Below are 22,553 nucleotides of genomic sequence, written 5' to 3'. Positions count from 1 at the left end.
TTGTCCTGCGCAACGCCTGACACACTGTCAGTGCTCAGCACACACTTAATTATTAGCAAGCAGCAACAGGAGGATGGGCAGAAATGGCAATTGCGAAGAAAGTATTTGTGGATGGATGTTTGTGAGCCGAAGGACAAGATGCGGAATTCAACTGTATGTTAACACTGCCATCTAGTGGCACAATTGCATGCTAATGCGAAGATTCATGAATCCAGTCCTGCTGGGATATATGTGTAGGGGTAAATATGAACTAACCTAGAAATGAAGCTGAGAGATATGTGATCAGATCTGCCATGTTTGTTTCTTGTTCAGGCAAAACCCACCATGGAAGAAGAAGAAGGACTAAGCCGCAGGGGTGCTGGTAGGGTATCCTTTCCCCAAGAGAATTGTGGCCCTAGTTAGGTATTAACTACTACATTGTAGTTGTCTGTAAACTGCTCTGAGACCCATTAGGGGTCATGGGCGGTATATAAATCCCATGTAAATAAATAAAATAAAATGGAACCAGGAATCAGCTCAGGAAACTGGCACTCAAGGTATTTTATTCTCTCTCTCTCACACTCCCACCCACCCCCTTCCTCTGGCTGCTCCAAAGAGAAGACAATTCCCTATTGTGGACTCACTGCCACCACTGCCAGTGAAGAGGCATTAGCAGTGGATCTCAGGTTTTGTCTTCCCATTCTCTCCCACCCGCCATTCCCCTGTCCCTACAGTACTGGTAGACGTTCACTCATGTCCGTGTACCATGGCACTAAGATCATAAGAAAAGAGGAAGGAATGACTCAGTGAAGAAGGATTGTCCTAATGGAGGGACTGGTTGGTCAGATAGATTTGCTCTCTCTTCTCTGGGCTAGTGAAGAAATTCAAGAAGACAGAGTTAGGAAGGTGCTCTACAAATGTTTCCATACTTCCCTGTAAGAACCTGTCTTACTTTTAAAATTATGAAAGTATTACACTTCTGAATAATCATTGGATTTGGTTTATGTTCTTTTTATGTTTTACTTTGTAGACACCTTGTAAACAGGCTATATGGAGAGGCAGCAGAGAACTTATCTAAATAAACTATAGCTTTGGAGGCACTGAGCCACCCCAGCTCCAACAGTAAGATATCTGAACTTCCCCATCCACAGCTGGTGCCATTTGCTCTCGCCATTTCCTTGCACTGCCTCCCCCCAACACATGCACACTGCCAGCAGGCTTTTAAAGAAAATCAGTTGTTGGTATATTGATAAACATGACAGAGTTATATTTACTACCAGTATTTCTTGAAAAGCTGGTAAAATATCTGTACTTCCACATGCACACGTGGGCTAACATTCTTTGATATTTATGGAAGCATGAGGTCCAAGTTGGTTCTGAAAACACTGGTGCAAAGGAGGGGAAACCATGAAAGGCAATAGAAGGGGAACAAAAGGGAGTGATACAAACATCATGTGGATGCTTTGAAAAATTCCTTCCTACACTGATCTGGACATTTGATCTGTTTCTTACTGTTGGAGCTGGGGTGGTACAGGGCCTCCAAAGCTGCAGTTTGTTTAGATAAGTTCTCTGCTGCCTCTCCATATAGCCTGTTTACAAGGTGTCTACAAAGTAAAACATAAAAAGAACATAAACCAAATCCAATGATTATTCAGAAGTGTAATACTTTCATAATTTTAAAAATAAGACAGGCTCTTACCGGGAAGTGTAGAAACCAGGGGTCATTTCGTAGAAAAAGAGGTGCAGGAGCTCATTAGCATAACTCATTAGCATATGCCACACCCCCTGACATCACCTGAAGTGCGTCAGAAGGCAACACCCATCGCTCAGGCTCCACTGGACTGTTTTGGATTGCTAGCTATTGCGGGGGGGGGAGGAACGTGCAGATCTGTCCTCACAGAGGAGGGAGAGCTTGTACCTGAATAAAACTTGGTCTTAAAGGTGCCACTGGACTGTTTTGGACCTGGGGGGTGGGGGGGGCTCTGCAACTTACCTGGCTGCTTCTTGCTCTGCCTGAGGACTGCTGGGAGCAGGGGGTGGAGCTTGTTGCATGTGCCCACCCCCTGGGCTCTTTACTGCCGGAGCTCCGCTCCTGAGCACTCCTGCAGGAAATGACCCCTGGTGGAAACATTTGTAGAGCACCTTCCTAACTCTGTCTTCTTGAATTTCTTCACTAGCCCAGAGAAGAGAGAGCAAATCTATCTGACCAACCAGTCCCTCCATTAGGACAATCCTTCTTCACTGAGTCATTCCTTCCTATTTTCTTATGATCTTAGTGCCATGGGACACGGGCATGAGTGAACTTCTACCAAGCCAATCACTTTGTCTTTATGCCTCTCCTAAATACACTGCAGGAAAGAAAATCCCATTAATTTCAGTACTGCTTCCTTCCACCCAAATGCATGTCTTATGTGAGGATCTGACCAAAGAAAAATGGCGGAAGGCTTTTCATACTTTCTTAATTTTAGGAGGTTTATGAACATTTGAGAACTTTGGTCTTAGGTGTCAAAAGTGGCAGAAGTAAAGAAGAAGTGACAAGATACTTCGTTAAAATTACCAGAACTCCCCATCATCGTCATTTCTGCGCAGCAAAATCTTCTCCTTGGGGCTGAGGAGTTCCCATTTCCAAGACCTAATGGGACCAGGAAAAAGATTTTTTTGAAACAGTATTATAGACAACTTTTCTGCAGTGCTCAAATTATGGGAGGGTGGAGAATAGCGGCTCCTTAATTATATCTACAGGCCCTGTCAACCTGCCCCTTCCCCCCCCCCAACAAACAGTCTTCTAAAAATAAAGCCTAAGGAGATTGTCACAAAAGACGGGTCCCGGCTGCCACAAAATGCCATTCAGGATTCATCAATGACAAGACTGTCAGTGATGGACAAATTGCCATACTCTGGGCTTGTTCTTGGGCACACAGGTGGGGCACCTAGCTAAGCCTGCTGTGCACAGCAGTTCAACTGTGTAAACTGGTAGTGCCCCTAGGATGCTTGGCCAGAATCTTCCGCAATACACATGGGCTCCATAGTGGATAGTCTGACACATGCAGGGTGCCACATGAAGGGAAGGAAGTCTGAAAACCACTGGATCAGGATGCCCTAAGCGGAGATGAATGCAACAGAGAACAGGGTTGCCATGGCTTGGACAGTGCCTCAGCCCTGGTCATTTCAGCAAGTGAATCTTTTTCTCACTCTAGTATGCAGCACCCACAGGAATTCCCCCTTCTTCACAGTCCTTTACAAGGTCTGTGCCATGCCTGCTCTCCCTGATGCGTTTGCAGGAGTGAACATAAGAAGAGCACCACTGGATAAGACCAGTGGTCCAGCATCCTGGACTAGGGCCATCATGATATAGTGGTCAAGACCAGCGGAATCGAATCTGGAGAACCGGGTTTGATTCCCCGCTCCTTCATGTGAAGCCTCTGCTGAGTGTGACCTGGGGCCAGTCACAGTTCTCTCGGGACTCTCCCAGCCCCGCCTACCTCACAATGTGCTTGTTGTGGGGAGAGGAAGGGAGGGAGATTGTAAGCCATTTTGAGACGCCTCAGGGGAGATAAAAGCGGGGTATAAAAAACCCAGCTCTTCTTATTCTTGTGTTTCACACAATTAGAGGGCCAACAACAGGGCATGCAGGATGAGGCCTTCACCTGATGCTGCCTCCTGGCACTGGTATTCAGTTTCACTGGATGCTCCTGGGTTCTGATACTTTGGGAGAGGGAGAACATTTTTTCTCTGCCCACTTTCTCTACCCTGTGCATAATTTGGTAAACCACTATCATGCCCCCCCCAGTGGTCTTTTATTGAAGTGAAAAGTCCCAAACTCTTCAGCCTTTCATCATAGGAAAGGTGCCCCAACCACTTAATCATCCTTGCACTATGGCTTGGGAATGTATCAGGCTAAGCACACCCAGTGTTACAAGATGTCAGTATTTTCATACCATCTCACTGCAACATTTCACTGTCATGAACCTGACCTTTTAAGTCATGTGCACCTAAATTCATTTAACCTCGATATCATCACCCACGAGATTGCTTGCATTAAGCTCTGCCAGCAGATGGCAGTGTGATTTCTTCCAGTCAAATCTTTGCTTTTTTGTTGCTGTAAACTGGGGTCACCTGCCAAACTTTTATTTAATGTGAACTACTTCTGAGAATGAAAAGTATCCAAAGCCACTCCCCCCCCCCCAGGCCTGTTTTGTTTTGCCCCAGAAACAAAAGGTGGACTCCGAAGAGTACCAGTCAGGAGGCTATCAGCTAAGCAACACAGAGAAAAATATTATGAAATAAAAGCATTTAAAAAACTCTAGAGTAGATCTTTTAGTGATCTTTTCCTGGATCTTCTAAGGGCTGTGCAAGCTAATCTGTAGCAGCCTGCAAGCCACCTGTATCTCATGAGCTGCCCTTTGGAGACCCCACTTAATTGAAACACTCACCCGTCACTCCAGTCTCCTTTCCATTCAACCTTCCCCCAAGGATTTTTCAGTCTTACTAAATATTCAGGTCCATGTTTGCAAGTCACCTGTCAAAACAATAATGGATTGCCTTTACAAAGGCCACTGTTCATTGCCCAGCTGTACCAGCTGCTTATAACAACCTGGGCGCAATTCAAGATGTCAAGTTTTGCCTACAGTATTTTTCAGCAGCTGGGCCCTAAATATGTACTTTCCCTATGTCCATTGTCACATTTTGTCATACTGATCACAAAATCCCTCTTGTGTGTATCATCTTTTTGTCTAGTTTGCACCAGCAAGGGTGCCTGTGGTCACCCCCATCTGTGAACTTTTCCTCCACTAGAGACTCAGCAAACCCCAAACATCTTCTGAGAGCATGTAAGCGTTTCCCATTTTGACTGACTCATGGCAGCCATAACTAAATTATCATATCTTTACATGTATCCTGAATAGTATGACTGCCATCACCTCCATGCTTGATCCCATACCAGTTTTGGTCCACGAAAATACTTCCACCCAGCTTATTCTTCCATTAGACTGTTTAGCATACCCTAAGGCCTCTTCAGAAGCATGTTGATTTCCCCATTTTTGACACATCCTTTATTCTAGACTAGGCAATCTCAAACAGCTATCAATCCCTACTTTTATCTTCATTATGACACTTAGCGAGATCAATTAAGGGTGGATCAGTGATGGCTAGATTCAGTTTTCAAAGGTAAAATGCAAAGAGCCCTCTCTATCTAGCAGGTTTACTCAGCTGACATGGGTGCTGCAGAGAAGGAAAGATGGCGCCTGGGAGCTGTTTGGGATGGCTGCCTCCCTATGCAGCCCTGGGAATGCATAACAGAACAGAAAAGAAACGGCAGAGGTTCAGATAGTCAGCTGGAGAGTTTTAGATGGCCCAATCCTGTTGGGCCATTGTTGAAGAACAGAGCTCTACCCTATCATAAGAATGACCGTGGATCAGTATACGTAGCCAAATAATGCCAATTTGTTCAAGTAAATGCTGGTGTGCTTTGCCTCTGGATGTGGGAGGTGCCTAGCCTGGTGTCCACCATAGGAGGATTTATGAGCATTTCCAGATTTATCAGTACTGGGAATAAACATGTGTGGTAACAGTTAAAGATGTGCAGATGCAGCTCATCTTGTTGTGTACTATACTTGTATTATGGCCAAAAGCATAGCACCTGAAAAACATGCTCGCTCTTCACAAGTTCTCATTTCTGCTGAAGATAAATGTAACTCAGCTTAGCTTAGCATACACTTGTGGACTCTGCTATCAACAGAGACTCGTGAATCAATTACAGCCCTTGATTTACACACGGGCCCAGCTATTATCCTCTATGTTTTATTCATGTCACTAAAAGGAGAGCAGCGCTAAAAAAGAAACCATTTTGATGCTCTCATCATCTTCGATAAAGCTTGACAGTATTTAAAGCAAGGACAGTGACATACATCAAAAGTCTCCTCAAGTCCAAGGTCATTTTTATAACTAAGAGACTCTTGATCAGTGGTACCCAATTAAATGATCAAAGAAGCATCGCCATTCATTTATATCTGCTTCCTCAGGGCCATCACCTGTTCCACACATCTGCTGTTCCTGTGAGAGCCCCCCAGCCTTGGTTGTCATGTTCAGAGAAGGGCCATCACTCAGAGCTATCTTTGCATGCTTGACATGCAGAAGGTCTCACATTCCCTCTGGCATCTCCAGCTTTAAGGCTCCTGTGTAGCGCCAGCATCTCTGTCTGAGAGCAACAACCACTAGACCCAGTTCTGGCAGACCACTAGTTCAGTCTAAGATCCTTGGTGCATCTGATATAGCCCTTGGACCACCTACTGAAGAAAACCGTCCTTGATGTCTTAACCAGTTCTCCTAGGGGACAGCACTTTCACTGATGCAGCAAAATGAATGAGCTCCCCCTTCTTGGGCTTCCTATGTTCCTATACGTCTTCTAGTCAGGAACAGCAAGGTGTGCATGAAGAATTGAGCATGGGAGGCTACAGCAGGCCAAGGAAGACCAAAACAACAAGAAATAACAGCAAGGAGGGGAGGGGAGGAGCCAGAGAATCCAGCTGGCACAGGGACAAGTGTGAGGCGTAACCAAAGATTACTGAGATGCACAAAGATGAAAGAAGGTCAGTCATCAGGAGAAACAAGGGATGGCTGGCTGGTACAGCTATCAGAATGGAATTAGAGCTGAAAGAAGCTGGCTCGATAGGCCCTGTGGCAATAAAAGATATGGGAAGAAATACCACAAGACCCAAACAGTCATAAATCCAGGGAAGGTGCCATTTTAGATCACACCCAAATGCCATGATCAAATGAAATATGAGAGCACAGACAATTTTAAAAAAAACACCATGTGGAACTATCCAAAAAAGATATGGACTCACTTTTCGTATGCCAGTCATTGTATAGGCATGGCCCGCTACCAACCCATTCTCAAGGACTCTGGTTTTCTGTATATAGGGATATAAAAAATAGCCGTTGAGCTTAACCATGTTCAGTCTAAACAATGTTCCCTACATGTTCCATGCTGCCTAATGAAGCAACATGATTTGCATTTATGAGAAAGCAGCTGGCGTTTGACTCTGGGTAAGTGCCCTATGCAGCTTGACTGAAACTCCTTAGGAGACTCTGCGTTTGGCCTTTTCAGTTCAGTTCAATTTATTTCAATACAAGATCAGCTCAAAAAAGTACCAATAGCAACAATAAAAGCTGCCACATACAATACCAACAAAAATACTTACATATGTCATTGTAACCCAACATTTCAAAATTCTCACACACATTTCATAATAGAGGGGGTCAGTTATTTGAAGACCCAACCATCTGCTTTCGTGTTGAGCATTTTTTTGTTGCATTAGGAGTGATTTATTTAGAGAATTTTGAAAGGAGGAAGGAAATGTAGAATTGCTCTGATCTTCCTGGGGAATTTATTGAAATTAACGTAATGCATTGGCAACGTATGTCAGTGTAATAATATGTGGTCAACTGTCTCAAGAGCACATTCATTGGGAATAAGGAATGCAAAGATATCTGAATCTCAGAAAAGCTGAGGGCAAGGCACTGAAACATACCAAAGTGAAGATTTTCTGGTGTATAGGAATCTGTAAGGCAGAGAGAGAGCCTGCTGGCAAAAAATTCTTAGTATACTGCATTGCAGCAGGGTACCTCTGCAAACAGGTCCTATTGGACTGAAGGGCCACATTCCAGATCTGTTGCCTGGTTATTTCTTTGGCTTTCTGGAAGCCTATATGTAAACAAAGTTGGGTTGGGGGAAGCCATACTCTTGGCATTTTCCTTTGATAGTTGTTTAGCCTATTATGAAGTTATGAGGAATGACTCATTTGCCAAGTGAAGAAAAGTATTCAGGTGCTTTTTTTTAAAGACTGAGGTGGTGCATGAATAGGAGTTTGCAAGATCATGGGTGGTGTGAGGAGATGAAATGGTGACAAATTATTCACTTTCTCTTCTCTCGGCATAACAAAAACCTCAGAATCAAATGAATAGGCTGAGTTTTAAAAAAAGAAAGAATAAAATTGCCTGTTTTCTCAACACACACAATTCACTAACAGAATTATTGCCAGGGGATGCTATAATGCATATTAACATAAACAGTTTTAAAGGGATTAGACAAATATAGGCCATTCGGTTGTTATTTGCAGTGTTCCCAAATTGCTGTACCTTGGGACTTCTGACCATTGGAGGGTAACCACAGTCGCTGGATATTATTGCCTTTGAATTTCATTGTGGCATTTGCCTGGCCACAGTTTGAATGCACAGTGATGAATCCCTAAATTTACGCTCAGCTGTGCCATAATACAGGTAGGGTGTGGACTTCATAAGACTGGAAGTGCTTTCTCCCCCGTGGGGAATCTTCCTCTGAGGACGACACCTACCAAATCCCAGTGCAAAAGACTCTGCTTATAAATGCCACATTGGGGAGGTGTTCACCATTAACTCCACCCCACCAGCACACTGCTGCTTTAAACAGGCCTTCGTTTCACACACAGGGATGTGCATGATTACAGCAGCAGCATAGCGGGAGGTGAATCTGTTACTTGGTATAATGACTTATTCCCACTACAGATCTCTTGGGTTGCCTTGTGCTAGTATCTGGCAACTGTATTGAGGACCATAGAGAGCCTACACACAAATGGAAGTTGACTGAGGGATGGAGGCTGGAGAGCTAAATTATTGTTTTGAGGTTCACATTAGGAGACAATTTTTTTTTCTGGGCAACAACCCAATCTGAAATCTATGTAACACTAACTCATCAAGAGCAAATGTAGTTTAATAGACAAAGTGTTAATGTGGGGGGGGGGCGGCAGGGGTCATTTCGTAGAAAAAGAGCTAGGGGAACTCATTAGCATAACTCATTAGCATATGCCACACCCCCTGACATCACCAGAAGTGTGTCATAAGGCCACACACCCCGCCCCCAACGGTCCCGGCCGCCACCGCCGGCCTTGCAGCTCCACTGCCGAGCCCCATGAGGGGCCCGGCGGTGGACCTGCAAGGCCGGCAGGAGGGCAAGGAAGCCCCGCGAAGGCCCTCCCTGGCCCCAGGCAGGCAGGGGTGGGGAGAGGCAGGGAGGAAGCAACTTACCCTCCCTCTTCTCCTGCCTCCTCCTGGCTGAATGAGGGCCGGAAGCAGGGTGGCCGGAAGCAGGGGGCGGGGCTTCGTCATGTGCCCCGCCCCCCGTACCTCACCCAGGGGAACTGCGTTCCCCCGCGTTCCCCCCCCGAAATGACCTCTGGGGGGCGGAAGACATCAGTGGTCAACTCTTAAATTTACTGGTGATTTGGAGTCAGTTGTTATCTCTCGGCCAACTTACAGGGAAATATGAGGATAAAATGGGATAAACTCCAGATATATTGCCCCAAGCCCTTTGGAGGGAAGATCAGGCATACAGATGTGATTATTAATAAAGATAATAACTCTCACCCCTAAATGGGTCTGGCAGCCTATCAGAGATCTGCTGTAAGTTGCTCTTGTCAATATATCCCAGAGGTCAGGTGGGGCTTCAGCCAGTTTTATTGTGATGTTAACCCCACCTGTAAAGTCCACTAGAGCTTCTGATACTTGCCCAATCTGTAAATCTTCATAGGAACCACACAGCCTGTAAAGAAAGTTAATACAAGCATTTTTCATTTATTTGGGCAACTAATTGCAAGGTAGGTATCAAGGAACAAAACCAAAGATTTGGGGATGGGTCATGTGTCCCATCTTATATACAGATAATTCCTTGAACAATGTTTGCAGGTATACTTACTTGGCATAAGCCTTTTCCAAAAGAGCTCCCCAGAACAGGTTCTTGTAAACAGATGAGAGGAAAACAAGTTGGCCTGCTTCATTTACTGGCAGTCGATCATCTACTACCACATCAACCCATTTGCCAAAATGCCAGAACTGGGAAACAAAAGGAACATATTAATCTTCTTCAGTAGGTGAGCCCATAGCTGCTTCTAGGAGTAGTCAACATTTTTAAGAGACAAAAGAAACCACTGGTTTTGCTGACTCATTGCTGAAAGGTGCCACTTTTATGACTGACAGAATCAGGACTCCGGCAAAAAGAACAAAATCAGAGCAGTAGAATTCAAGCTAGATGAGACTCAGATTTGTTTCAAGGGTCTCCTGTGAAGCAGTGAAGCTACTATTCAAATAGGAATTTGGAACTCTGATGAGTCTGCCACATCCAATATCTCAGACTTAAAGATTAACAGTGCAGTCCTAAACAGAGTTGCACCTTTCTAGATCCACTGAAGTTTATGGGATTAGAAGGGTATAACTGTTCTTAGAAAAGCACTATAAGAGTTGCATCTGATTGCAGAAGCTCTTGCGACAATAAACTTGTTAGCCTTTATGATGTCATATATCTTTTTTGCTGCAACAGATTCATTTATTTATTTAAAATGTTTCTATGCTACCTTTACAAGCAACTTAGGGTCCCTAAGGCAGCAGATATTAAAATGTTTCAAACATTAAGAACAGTATTAATATATAAATATATATATATATTATTTAAACAATTAAATAAAATATATAAACACATAAAAACAAACAGGGAGGAGGGCTAATAAGCGTTAATGAGCGACTGTCAAGCGAAACAGCACAAAACAAGTCTCCACCACCAACTGGCAGAAGACAGACCAATCTCCCTCAAGAGGGAGTTCCAAAGTTTTGGTTAGCACACATCTAGCCTCAGATGGAGGGGGTACCTGAAGCATAGCTTCTGAAGACAACCAGAGAGATCAGGTAGATTTATATGGGAGAAGGTTGTCGTTCAGAGAGGCTGGTCCAAGACACATAGGGCTTTAAAGGTCAATGCCAGTTCCTTGAATTCGTCTCTTTAGGGGGAGTGCAACCCTAATCAGAACAGAACAGGATATATACCAGTTCCTGGGTTAAACACTTCCCTCCACCAGTAACACCTTCATTTTGTCAGGATTAAGTTTCAGCTTGTTAGCCTTCATATCCATCTCAATAATGCCTCCAGGTACATATTCATAGTTTCCACAACCTCCCTGGGAGAAATTAATAGGGTAGCACTCCCAGTGTCCATCTCCTGACACAGGTCATCTATCATGGCAACCAAGGCCATTTCAGTCCCATAACCATGCCTGATAACCAGATGAAATGGATCAAAACAATGGGTTCATGTCACTTCTGTTTTGAAAACTGGTATTCAAATTTATGTTTGACTCAGGCACATGTCAAATTTAAGTGTTCCTCTTCCCATATGTTTGCTCTCATTTTTTATTGTTTGTTCAAAATGTCAGTATCTTGAGTGACAATAAAGTCATTTTTGTATTTGTCAGTATCCTGAGTGACAATAAAGTCATTTTTGTATTTTCACAGTTATAAAATTAGCAAGTTCTGGCAGTCTACAGCATTCTGAAATCATGTTATGCTATGAATGAGGAATCTAACTTTTGCTTTTACTTTGTGCAGGGAAAGTAGCATACATCCCAAGAAAAATTTACATTGGAATGACTTCCTTTTAGCATTCCAGAGCATATATTTATTTTTTTAGAAACCATGTGGACTATACTGGTGTGCAGGCTGGATTTTGTCTTAAATTGCACATTTATAATTGTTACAGAATGTTAATGTTAACAGACTTGCCTGCCTTCTTATGCTATCAGACTTTTATTAGCTGGGAAGGAGGCCCAAGGAATCAAGGAGAAGACAACTCAGAAATCTCATCCCACCCTTGAAAATTTTCCCTTTTAAGTTCTCAGGGCATCTGCAGGACAATTCCCCTCCTTTTCCCCCTTTAACTGACATTTAGCTGCTCTCAACGTTCACTTTCCAGCTTCATTAGGCCACTTTTAGTTGTTGTCTTTTTCTTCCTTAATCCCTTTGGTTAATTGATGAAGCTATATTTTTATGCATACCTGAACATCTCTCCTAAGAAAATATACCTAACAGGTAGTTTGCTATTACATATAGTGCTTAGGCTATCCTTAGGGGACTGATGCCCACCTTGAAATGGAATATGCCAGCATACCTCTTCCTCTCAAAGTTTTGGTTCTGTGGCACTACCTGAGACAAGATATCTTGATGAAAAGTCAAAGCTTCCAAGGCAGCCAAAAACCAGCAGTCTCCTGTACCAAGAAAGAAAATAGACCAAAAAATCTGCATGTAATATTTTTGAGTACTCAGAGAAGATAATTATTACCATGAGCATGGAACTAAATAATTTAGGGTAAATGCATCTAAAATGACTTTATTGCAATTAAAATTAGACCAGAAAGTAAATCTTTTTATGAAATGATACATTCAGCATGATCCTTGTTTGCCCAACCAGTACATCCTGGAGCTGGCAATACAGTTCAGATATCCTCTTTCAGTTGTTATACACCATATACCATAGCCGTAACAAGGGGAGGGGAGCCCATACCTATCAGTCCTTGACACAGAGCAAGGCGTTTGGTGTTTGCATCATAAAACACTGGAGTCTCATGCAGCTCCTGGAATAAAATAAAGTGACTATCTTAAAAGAAATGCTAAGCCACAGTCTTATGCTCCAAACTGCAAGGCATAAATGAGGCCTGTGAAATCATTTTTGAACAATGCCCTGTGGCCAAAGTACATTTTTGTGACAGCATAATTTATTTTTATTTCTATTTATTTATTTCCAATTTATACCCCGCCTTGCCGGTAAAAAAAAAAAGTAATTCCTTTGAGCTAAAAATATAGCCCCAGTCGCTCAGTGTTTACTCTGGACAACTCTCTGCTTCTTGATGCTTCTGTACTCAAGATGTAATGATAAAAACTGGGCCTCCTGTCCACCCCTGGGATTGTAAACTGGAAGGAACTCCTACACTGATTTGTGGGTCACAACAATGCAAAATCAAACGAAAATATGCAAAATTGCAAACCTCACAATTCAGTGCTTAAATCATTCAAATTACACCACTGTCTTTTCTCACCATCCCACCTGCTTCTCTCCTATTTTATTCAAACTCTTTTATTCTGCCTGCTCCCCTCGCCTCCCAAGAGGAGTTATGCTGCTGGAGTTCATTACATCTGTCTTTCCATACTTCCACTTCCTCCTGCTCATCCTGTTTATTTACATATGAAATAGTTATACCTTGCTTTGCTTTGTGGTTCAAGGTTGCTAAAAATCATGTGAGTTCTGTGCAGAAAACAATGTGTGGGCAGGAGGTACTTCTAGGAGGAAGCCCCAAGCAGTGCAGGGATTTAGCACTGCATGCAGTTGTCAAATATGGACTATATCACCCATGCTGTTCTATTTGAATTGACAGCAAATCACATGGTGATCTGTCCTGCGTGCTTTCCTGGTGTACCTGTGATTCAGAAAACCTGACATGCACAACCCCTGTGTGTGGAAGAGTCTTCTGAGAGCCCAGTTAACCATGACAGCAAACACATGGCAGCCATGTGTTTGCGTTTGCCATTTCACGGTGATTTTAAAATTCCACGAGGGCTGGATTCAGCAGGCCTTGTGCCATTTTACTATAAAATGGCAATGGCAAACTCACAGCATCCACAAGTTTGCTGTCACATTTAGCTGGGCTCCAAGCCTGTGAAGTAAAAAGTCTATTTAGTGTATCAGTCTTTCATTCTTTCCCATAAGATCCCATAACTTACATGTGGCCTCTTCCACTGGAGTTTCTGAGGGAGTTTCTGAAGGAGCGACCCTGTTCCAATGGATCTCATATCAGCTGGGAAGTTCTCATCCTCAAAGAGACATTTGTTCTTCAAACACTCCTCAAGTAAAGTCTGGTAATCCTGCTGGCGGAGACTACTTGACTTTTGGAACATTCTCCTTCTGCACAGAGACCGCGGTTGCTTCTTGACCCGTCGTGCAACCCACTCCCAAAAGGGCATGGCTGTGTTGTGGTGGGGGGAAGTTCCCTGCTAAGAATACTTCAGAGATTTGAATATTTTTCTTTACTCCTTTGTGAAGGGATAGGGCTCCATCCGTACAGCTGAAACCTGGTAAAAATGACTGGAAAACATGTACCCAGACATCTTTGTTTAGTTTTAGATGTTTAAGAGATGCCAAAAAAAGCTGCAAATGTTTAAAGGAGGGAAGAACTTACCATAGATAAATAGGCTTGGATCTTACAACACTTACAACACCTCACGCACCTCTCTGGCTGCAGCACTCACTTCCTCTGCTACTAGTAGTTCCATGTGTGGAAGATCAATGTATGTCAAGATGCCCTCATGCATTCTTTGAATTTTGGCAGATCATGAGAGGGAGGGCAGGAAGGGTTGCCTCAGTGCTTAGTTCTCATGGCCCTTTCTTACACGCCCAAGGAAATGCTGATCACCACTTTGGGGTCAGGAAGCAATTTTTCTCGAGGCCAGTTTGGCCAGCTGTGACCAGGCCTTTGGCGCTCTCTCTCTCTCTCTCTGCAAGCTGCCAAGAGGCAGGTACCAGAATGTTTGCCCCAGTGAGGCAAATAGTGGCTGCCCAGAGATGTTTCAGGTTGGTAAAATGGTGCATGGGGACATCTAAAAGACTTCTTTCTTTTGTGTCACAGTGCCCATCAGAATCAGGGAACTCTGTGTTTGATTTTTAAAGGGGAAAAGCACCAAGAGCTCTATTCATAGACCTTCCAGTATTACGTGCAGATGTGCTGCACCTTCCACTGCCAAACTCCTGAGTTTGAGACATCAGGTGCTTTACCCCCTCTGGTGCTTAAAGATTTTAGCTGTCATGGCTGATTAACAAAACCTGTCTTCAGTGAATGTGTCTAATCCCTTTCAAAAGCCATTTCAGGATCTAAATCGAAATTGCATACCAGTGCAAGTAGCGAAGTGCCAAAATCTGCAAACTTATTCTTGGATATAATCAAGATCAGATTGCAAAAAGGCAGGTTTACCAATAAAGAAGAAGGGGATTTATCCCTTTATTTATTACATTTTCTTCCACAATGCAACTCTAAGGCAATGAACATATAAGCACCCATGACGTCTCCCATCTAGATATGACTTGCTGAGCTTCAAACAATCTTCATTTGTCCTCCCACCTGCCAGCCATAGCTAGTACCCAGTTTATGCATTTCATACCTACTAAAGTTGATATAATAGCCAATGTGTAAAACCATTGTGGGATCCAGAAATGTAGATGATGCTGAGTAATATAATCACACGTAGGCTAAAATGCCATCCCGTATCCCTACAATCTCTCTAAATTAGGATTGCGAGCCTCAAAGTGGGGCCTGGGGTTCTCCTAGAATTCCAACAGAAGAGCAGGCAGAGTAAGAGGTACTTTTCTCCCTTTCTCACAATACAAGAACTCGTGGGCACTCCATGAAATTGCTGAGCGGTCGGGTTAGAACGGATAAAAGGAAGTACTTCTTCACCCAAAGAGTGATTAACACCTGGAATTCACTGCCACAGGAAGTGGTGGCAGCTACAGGCATGGACGGCTTCAAAAGGGAATTAGATAAGCATATGGAGCAGAGGTCCATCAGTGGCTATTAGCCACAAGGTATAGATAGGGACTCTGGGGCAAGTGATGCTCTGTCTTCTTGGTGCTTGGGGGGGGGTCAACAGTGGAAGGGCTTCTAATGTCCTGGCCCCACTGGTGGACCTCCTGATGGCACTGGTATTTCTGGCCACTGTGTGATACAGAGTGTTGGACTGAATGGGCCTTTGGCCTGATCCAACATTGGCATCTCTTATGTTCTTATGTTCAGAACTCCAGACTATAGAGATCAGTTCCCTTGGAGGGAATGGCAGCTTTGGAGAGTGGCCTCTATGGTGTCATATCCCAGCAGAGTTCCCTCCCCTCCCCAAACTCCACCCTACCCAGGCTTTACCCCCAAATCTCTGGGAATTTCCCAATCTAGAGTTGGCAAACCTACTCTAAAAGGACCCTTTGAAATAACTGTATTGAAAAGAGGGGGGGGAATCTAAAGAATGTTTAAGATAGAAACAGTAAAGTTACTCAGTAGAAAATTCCAGGTGCCACAAGCAGTCCATTTCATGAATTTCCAAAACTTGGCCAGCATGTGCTATTGAGATCACATTTAGTGAATGCATGTGTACTACTAACCCAAAATCTAATTCACACCTCAATTACACTGCAGTCACTGGAATTTGCTAATGAAACCAAATTGGTAAGTCAGTTTGGGTAAAGAATATGGCTCTTAATGAGTAAATAAAACAGTGTGACAAGGGAAAGCCGGCTAAGAAGTCATGCATATAACATCATCAGAGAAATATTTGTTCTATTACTCAGACTCTGACCTGTGTTTGCTGTGTCTTTTCCTCCTTCTGGACTTTTTTTTAATTAAAAGGGGAAAGGGAGTAGTTGGTGACTTTTATTTAAACATATGTGCTGAGTGCTTCAGAAGGTATTCCTGGCTATGTTAATTCCAAGTATATTCAAATCAGATATTGCCCCCCCCCCATGACTTCTAAGAACATTTATACTGATTAAAGTAATATTTCGGAGATTTCTTTTATTAATCTTTTCATTGTTGATCCTTAAGTGTATGGTCACATTTCAGAAATTTTCTCTGTAGCTACAAAAGCTAAAAATTAAAATTAAAAGCAATGGAATATTGTATTAGCAGCACATTTAAGGATCAGTATCTGAATTCAGAATAATAGGGGTGAATGCAGCAAATAAGAAGTTATTCTTGTTTGGACTTCAGCTTCTTTACAGATTTGAGCATCTATAAAACTGACACATTAAAATAACAAAATTGGTACCTTTCTTCTTCTTTTGCGTTGCCATTATGTACATGGTTTGATTATCAAACATGGTTCAATTTATGGCAACTAACAGTTTTATGACTGTTAGACTGTAACTATTATTATAAAGTAATGATATTACTATAGACTGGGGAAGTCTGAAATAAAATTCTAGAGCATACAATAATTCAGTGGATTTGTTTCAAATGATATTTTATCTCTTATCAGACAGTTGGAAGAGACCGAAGACAATCTAGCTTACAAACAGTCCATACTCCTAATATCTTTAATAGTTTAAAATATCAAATTTTTAATCCTCATTCCCATCTGTAAAATTGGAATTGCACTAAGATTTAAGAACTGGGATTGATACCTATCGAAATAAGTAGAAGTTTCTCTGACATTAAAACCAATCTTGGGAAACTTAAGTTTCCTTTGTATTTAAGAAAAATAAATATTAATTTCAGTGTCTGTTGGACAAATGTGCATGAAGTTGGGTGTGTGGTTTACGGTAAATACAAGAGTTCTAAAGACATGAGATTTATTACATTTTAGCCTGAAAACAAGTTAGACTTGATATGCCTCACAGGATATAAGGAAACAGTGACTATTTGGGAGGCAACAGCACTGATGAGACTAAATGAAAAACTATGAGAATATATTAGCTGCAGAAGTCAAATAATCCTGGCTATGGTGTTTTAAGATTTTATCATGTTTATGAACTGCCTTGAGCAGGTTCTCTGGAGAGAATGTATATAAATGTTCTAAATAAACAAACTGAAGATAGAATCGTGTACTACCACACAAGTTGGCAGCAATGCTCCCTCTAAGCTGTGGAATCCTGTGAGCAAAAATTCTACTTTGTGAGCTCCTGGCATTAAAGTTGTGAGCGAGCGATTTGGCTGCTGCATAAATTAGTTTGCTCTGGAGCCCTTCTTCCTGAGCTAGGACAAAAATGTGTGAGCTAGAGGCTTAAAAAACTGTGAGCTAGCTTACACTAACTCAGCTTAGAGTAGAGTTGCCAACTGGCACTTACCCTTCCGGCAGGAGACTCCAGCTCGGCTCCTGGCGTGCGCGCGCTGCATGCACATCACAGGGAAGTGACGTTATGACGCTGGGCATGCTGGGGGCGGGGCCATGACCATACAAGGGAAAACCATAGAGTTTTTCCTTGTATGGCCGTGGCCCCGCCCCCAGCATGCTCAGTGTCATAACGTCACTTCCCTGTGATGTAAACGCTGGGGCGGGGTTCCCCCCGGGGCCCAATTCCCCGGCGTCGGGGAACGGGCCTCTGGGGCGGGGGGGTTTCGCCCCTCGGGGGGATTTGGCAGCCCTAGCTTAGAGGGAACACTGGTTGGCAGCTCCTTACAAAAAGCCAAGCCATAACTGCATGTGGTCAGATCAACAGGACATTTTAAAATATTCTGTCTCTGACAGTAGCTGGGTTTGGACGTTTAAGGAAACTCATGACTCTTGGGCCTGAACACTGATTTGACCTCATGATTCCACCTGGATAAGATTTTAAGCATCCCCCTTTTCCTACAAACTGTACCCACATTACCACTGGTGTGAATTAATGTGTGAATTAAGAGACCCATATTTATCTGCACATAATATTTGCCTAATTTGGAAAATATATCTCCTTAGAAAGATGGGTTCTACCTCACAAACTCCAGCACATTCAAATAAATGTAGTCTTTTCTAGTTCATTCATCTGTGATGAGAGGAACTAGGGTTGCCAGCAGTGTTCCCTCTAAGTTCACAAAGTAGAATTTTAGCTCACAAAGTAGATTTTTTGCGCACAGGGCTCCACAGCAGACCAGCTGGTTGGCAAGAAAAACCCTGCCCCTATCATACTGGGGACGTTGCACGGGAGGACACTCTGTTTTTTGGGCAAATTCTATGGTTTAAGCCCAATTTTACCATAGAGTTTGCCCAGAAACCAGAGCATCCCCCATGCAACATCACTGTCCACCCCTAGAATGCCCTCCAAATCCCCCCACCAGAGCAGTGAGGGGATCTGGCAACCCTAAGAGGAACAGAAGGGTGTGGAGAGAGCAAATGAGCCCAAGCCAGGCCCGTAGCCAGAAAAAAATGGGGGGGGGGACAATGTCACGAAAATAATAAAAAAATAAGCTGGAGAAAGGGCCCAGTGAGGGGGCAGGGCACATTTGTGAGGGAGCATCACCTCAAATGCCCCCCCCCCGGCTATGGGCCTAGCCCAAGCCCACCCATTTATTTTTCATTCAGCGTGGAATTCCAGGATTTTTTCTCCCCGATTCTTTATTTTATTCGTTTAACTATAGCACGAAGACATACCAAACACATACAAATATACAATCCCAGGATTGAAGAGCATCTGAACAGGCCTTTGGATGCCCCTGCTAACTCTACTCTGACTCTTCCTTAGAAACTGGACTGACCCAATGGAGGCAGAAGTTGCTCTTGATAACTGCATGACCCAGAACAGAGATCAGTTTGATCAGAGTTAACAATCACATCTTTTGTGGGCTAAGAAATACCCATCCAGGTAAACAGATTCAATACTAAACATAAAGAGGGATGATCTAATTATGTACACAGATTAAATTTAATCATTCCCCTTTAATACCGCATCCATGTTGGGGCAGTAAGAATTAATTCATATCTATCAAACCCACAGGACAAGATTGAAATAGTATTTTTAGAAAGCATATAGAGATAGTTCTTGAAGAGTTTAGTATACAAATCAAACAACCTTGAATATAATCTTTAAAAGTTCAATTCAATCCAAAAATAATTACTAACTGTTATGCAAATCAAAGTAAGTTGTAGACATCAACTTGATCTGTTGAGAAATGCCAGACAATGGCTTAGATCCTACGGAGGATTTCCGTGGATGGAAGGCATTTTTGTCTCCAGAGCATGACTTTCTCAGTTTCTCCCTTCCATTGCAGCCTAAAGTGCCAGGCAAATGATGCTCCTGATGGATAAGCCACCCCCCCAAAAAACACTACAGGAGAGTTGGAGGTCGGCAGTAGGGCTAGGGAATCAGTGAAAATCAGTCTCTCCCATCCATGGATCCTCTGCTGGATCCAATCCATTTGCTCCCTCACCCAAACATGAGTGTTCACAGTCCACTAATAATCCCCATTTAAGGTGTGTCCAGTAATTCTTTCATAAATTATAAAGACAGTTCAGTGGATATAAGATGAGATTTTGGTGCATGTGTGCATTTGAGTAAATGTTTTGGTTTTTCCTGTATCTCAGTCCTGTATCTCAAGCCTTTCTGCCAGAAAATATGCAAGTGTGCACACATACATGTATGAACACAGCAAATGTGTTTTGCCAGGAAAAAAGAGATATCCTCTTAATAGGGGCAATTGCAAAGATTATTTCAATAACTGAAATGTTTAGCCAATTCAAAAATTTTCACAATTCCTATCCCCCACCCCAAGGTTTAATAAAAAATCTAATTCTCTGCTACACACAAATTTACCCTCTGGCATTTTGGAAGCATACAATTAACTATTTGTTTCCTAATGTTTTGCTATTATAATCTTCACTACTGCTAATCAATTTCCAATAAGAAACTTGTGCTCTTTTAAACAAAGTTAATATCCCAAATGGATCAAATCTCCATAGATTTTCTATTAATTATCACTCTTCCAAACATTATCAGCAAATGAACCCTTCGGTCTCATATGTGTAAAACTAGAAAGCATGCCCTGATATTTCAAGCAATTAATTTGATTGGTTCATAATAAAAAAACACAAGACATGTTCCCATTTCCCCCCATAGTATCTCAATACAGATCTCTTTCCCCATTCATTTTTCTAATTATTTTCTTTCTGCATCCATGCATAAGTAGCCTATAGATTTTCACCAACAAATTGTAATAACAAAACATCAACAAACCTATGGCCTGTGGGCTTGATTCAGAGATGCCATTCCACTAGTGCAATAAGCATTTACAGTGGCCCAAGAGACCTTCTGTTAGCAGAGCAAGGGCTTCTGCCTATTTCCCCCTCTTACTGCAGATCCCTGGCACTGTTCCTGAGCATCCCTTGACACCCAGGAACATAATTTTGGGGCTCAGTGGACTGCAGTAGGAGTGCGGAGTCAGGGATGTCCTGCTTTGCTAGCTTCACTCTGCTGGTAGTAACTTGGATCAAGCCCTATGTGTGTTTATCAACAACATCAGCTCTCGATAATTTTCTTAAGCATGGTTAATGATGTGGGGGTTTTACCCCCATGAAAATGTCATACTTGTAAGTATTGGTAGAAAGAGACAGGGTGTCCCAAGTGGAAATGGATTTATTTAGCTACAATCCTAAACGGAGTTAACCTTTCTAAGCCCACAGAAGTCAATGGCCATAGAAGGGTGTAATTCTATATAGGACTGCTCTGCTGGGGTCACGTGTATCCTGGGCGGAGTATTGCACCTGAAGACTCAGTTGACCCCAAACCTCTGAGTATTTTGGTTTTAACACAAGGATTACATTCCTCTGCTGCTAAGTGAGTAAAAAAAATACATCTCACCCTTCTAGGCTAAACCAAAATTGAATCTGACTTATGAGACATGAAATACTATGAACACTTTATATGAACCAATGGCCAAGACATGTTGCAAGCTGCCGCCCTGGATAATTAGGGCAGAGCATCTTCACACCATGACTCTTCTTTTTTTCTCCTCTTTGACCAATTAATTACACTTCCTTTATCCTGAAATAACATTTGCACATTTCTGTATGCTCAGATCAACCCCTCTCAAAATCAGCATGTGTACAGGATATGCAGGCCCTGTTTGTAAAATACTAACTGTTTGGAATTCAGCCCTGTTAGCCCTGCACCTGGGGACAATAATAAGTTCTTGGTCTTATGGGAAGGAGGAGAAAGCTTGTGAAGAAGAAAGGGGGGAGAAAGACCTGGAAGAGCCGCAGTGCTGGGCTGAGCCTACATCATACAGAATATCGGGATCTTTTTAAAGAAGTACAGGACTGGGGGCAAGAAGAAGAGGAAGGCAAATGAATGAACTTCCAATTTAGGCTATACAACATTTCTTTAGCTTTAATTATTTTAATGCCTTAGAATTATTTTAATGCCTTATTCAGTGAAACCCAACTAGAACTGGAAGTGGAGAAATGCCTGCCTCAAAGTTTCTGGGGTTTTTAGAATCGCTATTTTTTAATATCACCCAATTCTTGAAGGGTATATGAGGAAACTAGCACCTTGCCATTCCTCTGACAATACCTAATTGCCTGTGATTCAGTTCACTAGTCTGTTTTACTTCCTTAGGAAAACCCAGACAACTCCATTGGTCTCTGGATTTTAAAATTAAACTCTAATTTACCAACAGCAATATAGATGCCATCTACTAAAAGCCTGTCTTTGGCTACACGAAATATGCAGAGAAAGGTTGAAATGTCTTACCTTCTTCCCAGTAGCTTCCTCGGATCCCAAGAGCTAGAAACAAATTCTGCTGTTCTTGGATGTCACTTAAGTTGTAGCTTTTCCTAGCCGCGATGCTGTAATGACTTCTCTTCCTTAAACATATATGTGTATGCACACTCTCTACGTGCAAATCAAGGAACTAATCTCCACCCATTACTTAAAATATAGTGGAAGGCAGGAGACAACCTTGGCAAGGAGGCGTCACAGTAGTTGGTATTTCTGCATCAGTCACCTGACTTACCTGAAAGAACAAGTCAGATCATCAGAAAATGACACATCTGTTGCCCCAGATAAAAAGCACTTCCTCCTCTGTTTACTGTTAATTGTATTTCTAGTCAAATCTCATAATCATGAGATTCTTCAGTATGCCCTTTTGCCATTATATGATGGGTGTGCTTATCCAACTTAAGTCCAGTACTCTAAAATTAAATTTCTCCTTTCACATGGAGAATTCAGATAGATACCATGTGCTAATGAAGGCTGAGATCCTACACACATG

General features: G+C 42.6%; 1 protein-coding gene across 1 annotated transcript in view; it reads right to left on the bottom strand.

Moving 5' to 3' along the window:
• The window catches only part of LOC107112580 (calpain-14-like), a 54,833-nt gene extending 32,672 nt beyond the window's left edge, over nt 1–22,161 (bottom strand). Inside the window, exons 1-9 of the mRNA XM_015413745.1 lie at nt 22,034–22,161; nt 13,555–13,915; nt 12,341–12,410; nt 11,923–12,044; nt 9,710–9,846; nt 9,382–9,556; nt 6,825–6,890; nt 4,413–4,498; nt 2,537–2,611 (exon numbers count right to left, since the gene is read on the bottom strand). Of these exons, the coding sequence (XP_015269231.1) occupies nt 2,537–2,611; nt 4,413–4,498; nt 6,825–6,890; nt 9,382–9,556; nt 9,710–9,846; nt 11,923–12,044; nt 12,341–12,410; nt 13,555–13,794 (971 nt within the window). The 5' untranslated portion in view covers nt 13,795–13,915; nt 22,034–22,161. The remainder of the gene's footprint in view (nt 1–2,536; nt 2,612–4,412; nt 4,499–6,824; nt 6,891–9,381; nt 9,557–9,709; nt 9,847–11,922; nt 12,045–12,340; nt 12,411–13,554; nt 13,916–22,033) is intronic.
• Between the last annotated feature and the right edge of the window lie 392 nt (nt 22,162–22,553).

This window comes from Gekko japonicus, unplaced genomic scaffold (genome assembly GCF_001447785.1).
Source record: "Gekko japonicus isolate JY-2015 unplaced genomic scaffold, Gekko_japonicus_V1.1 scaffold710, whole genome shotgun sequence".
Lineage (NCBI taxonomy): Eukaryota > Metazoa > Chordata > Lepidosauria > Squamata > Gekkonidae > Gekko > Gekko japonicus.
The sequence above is the reverse complement of the archived record's forward strand: the minus strand, read 5'-3'. Positions and strand labels throughout refer to the sequence as shown.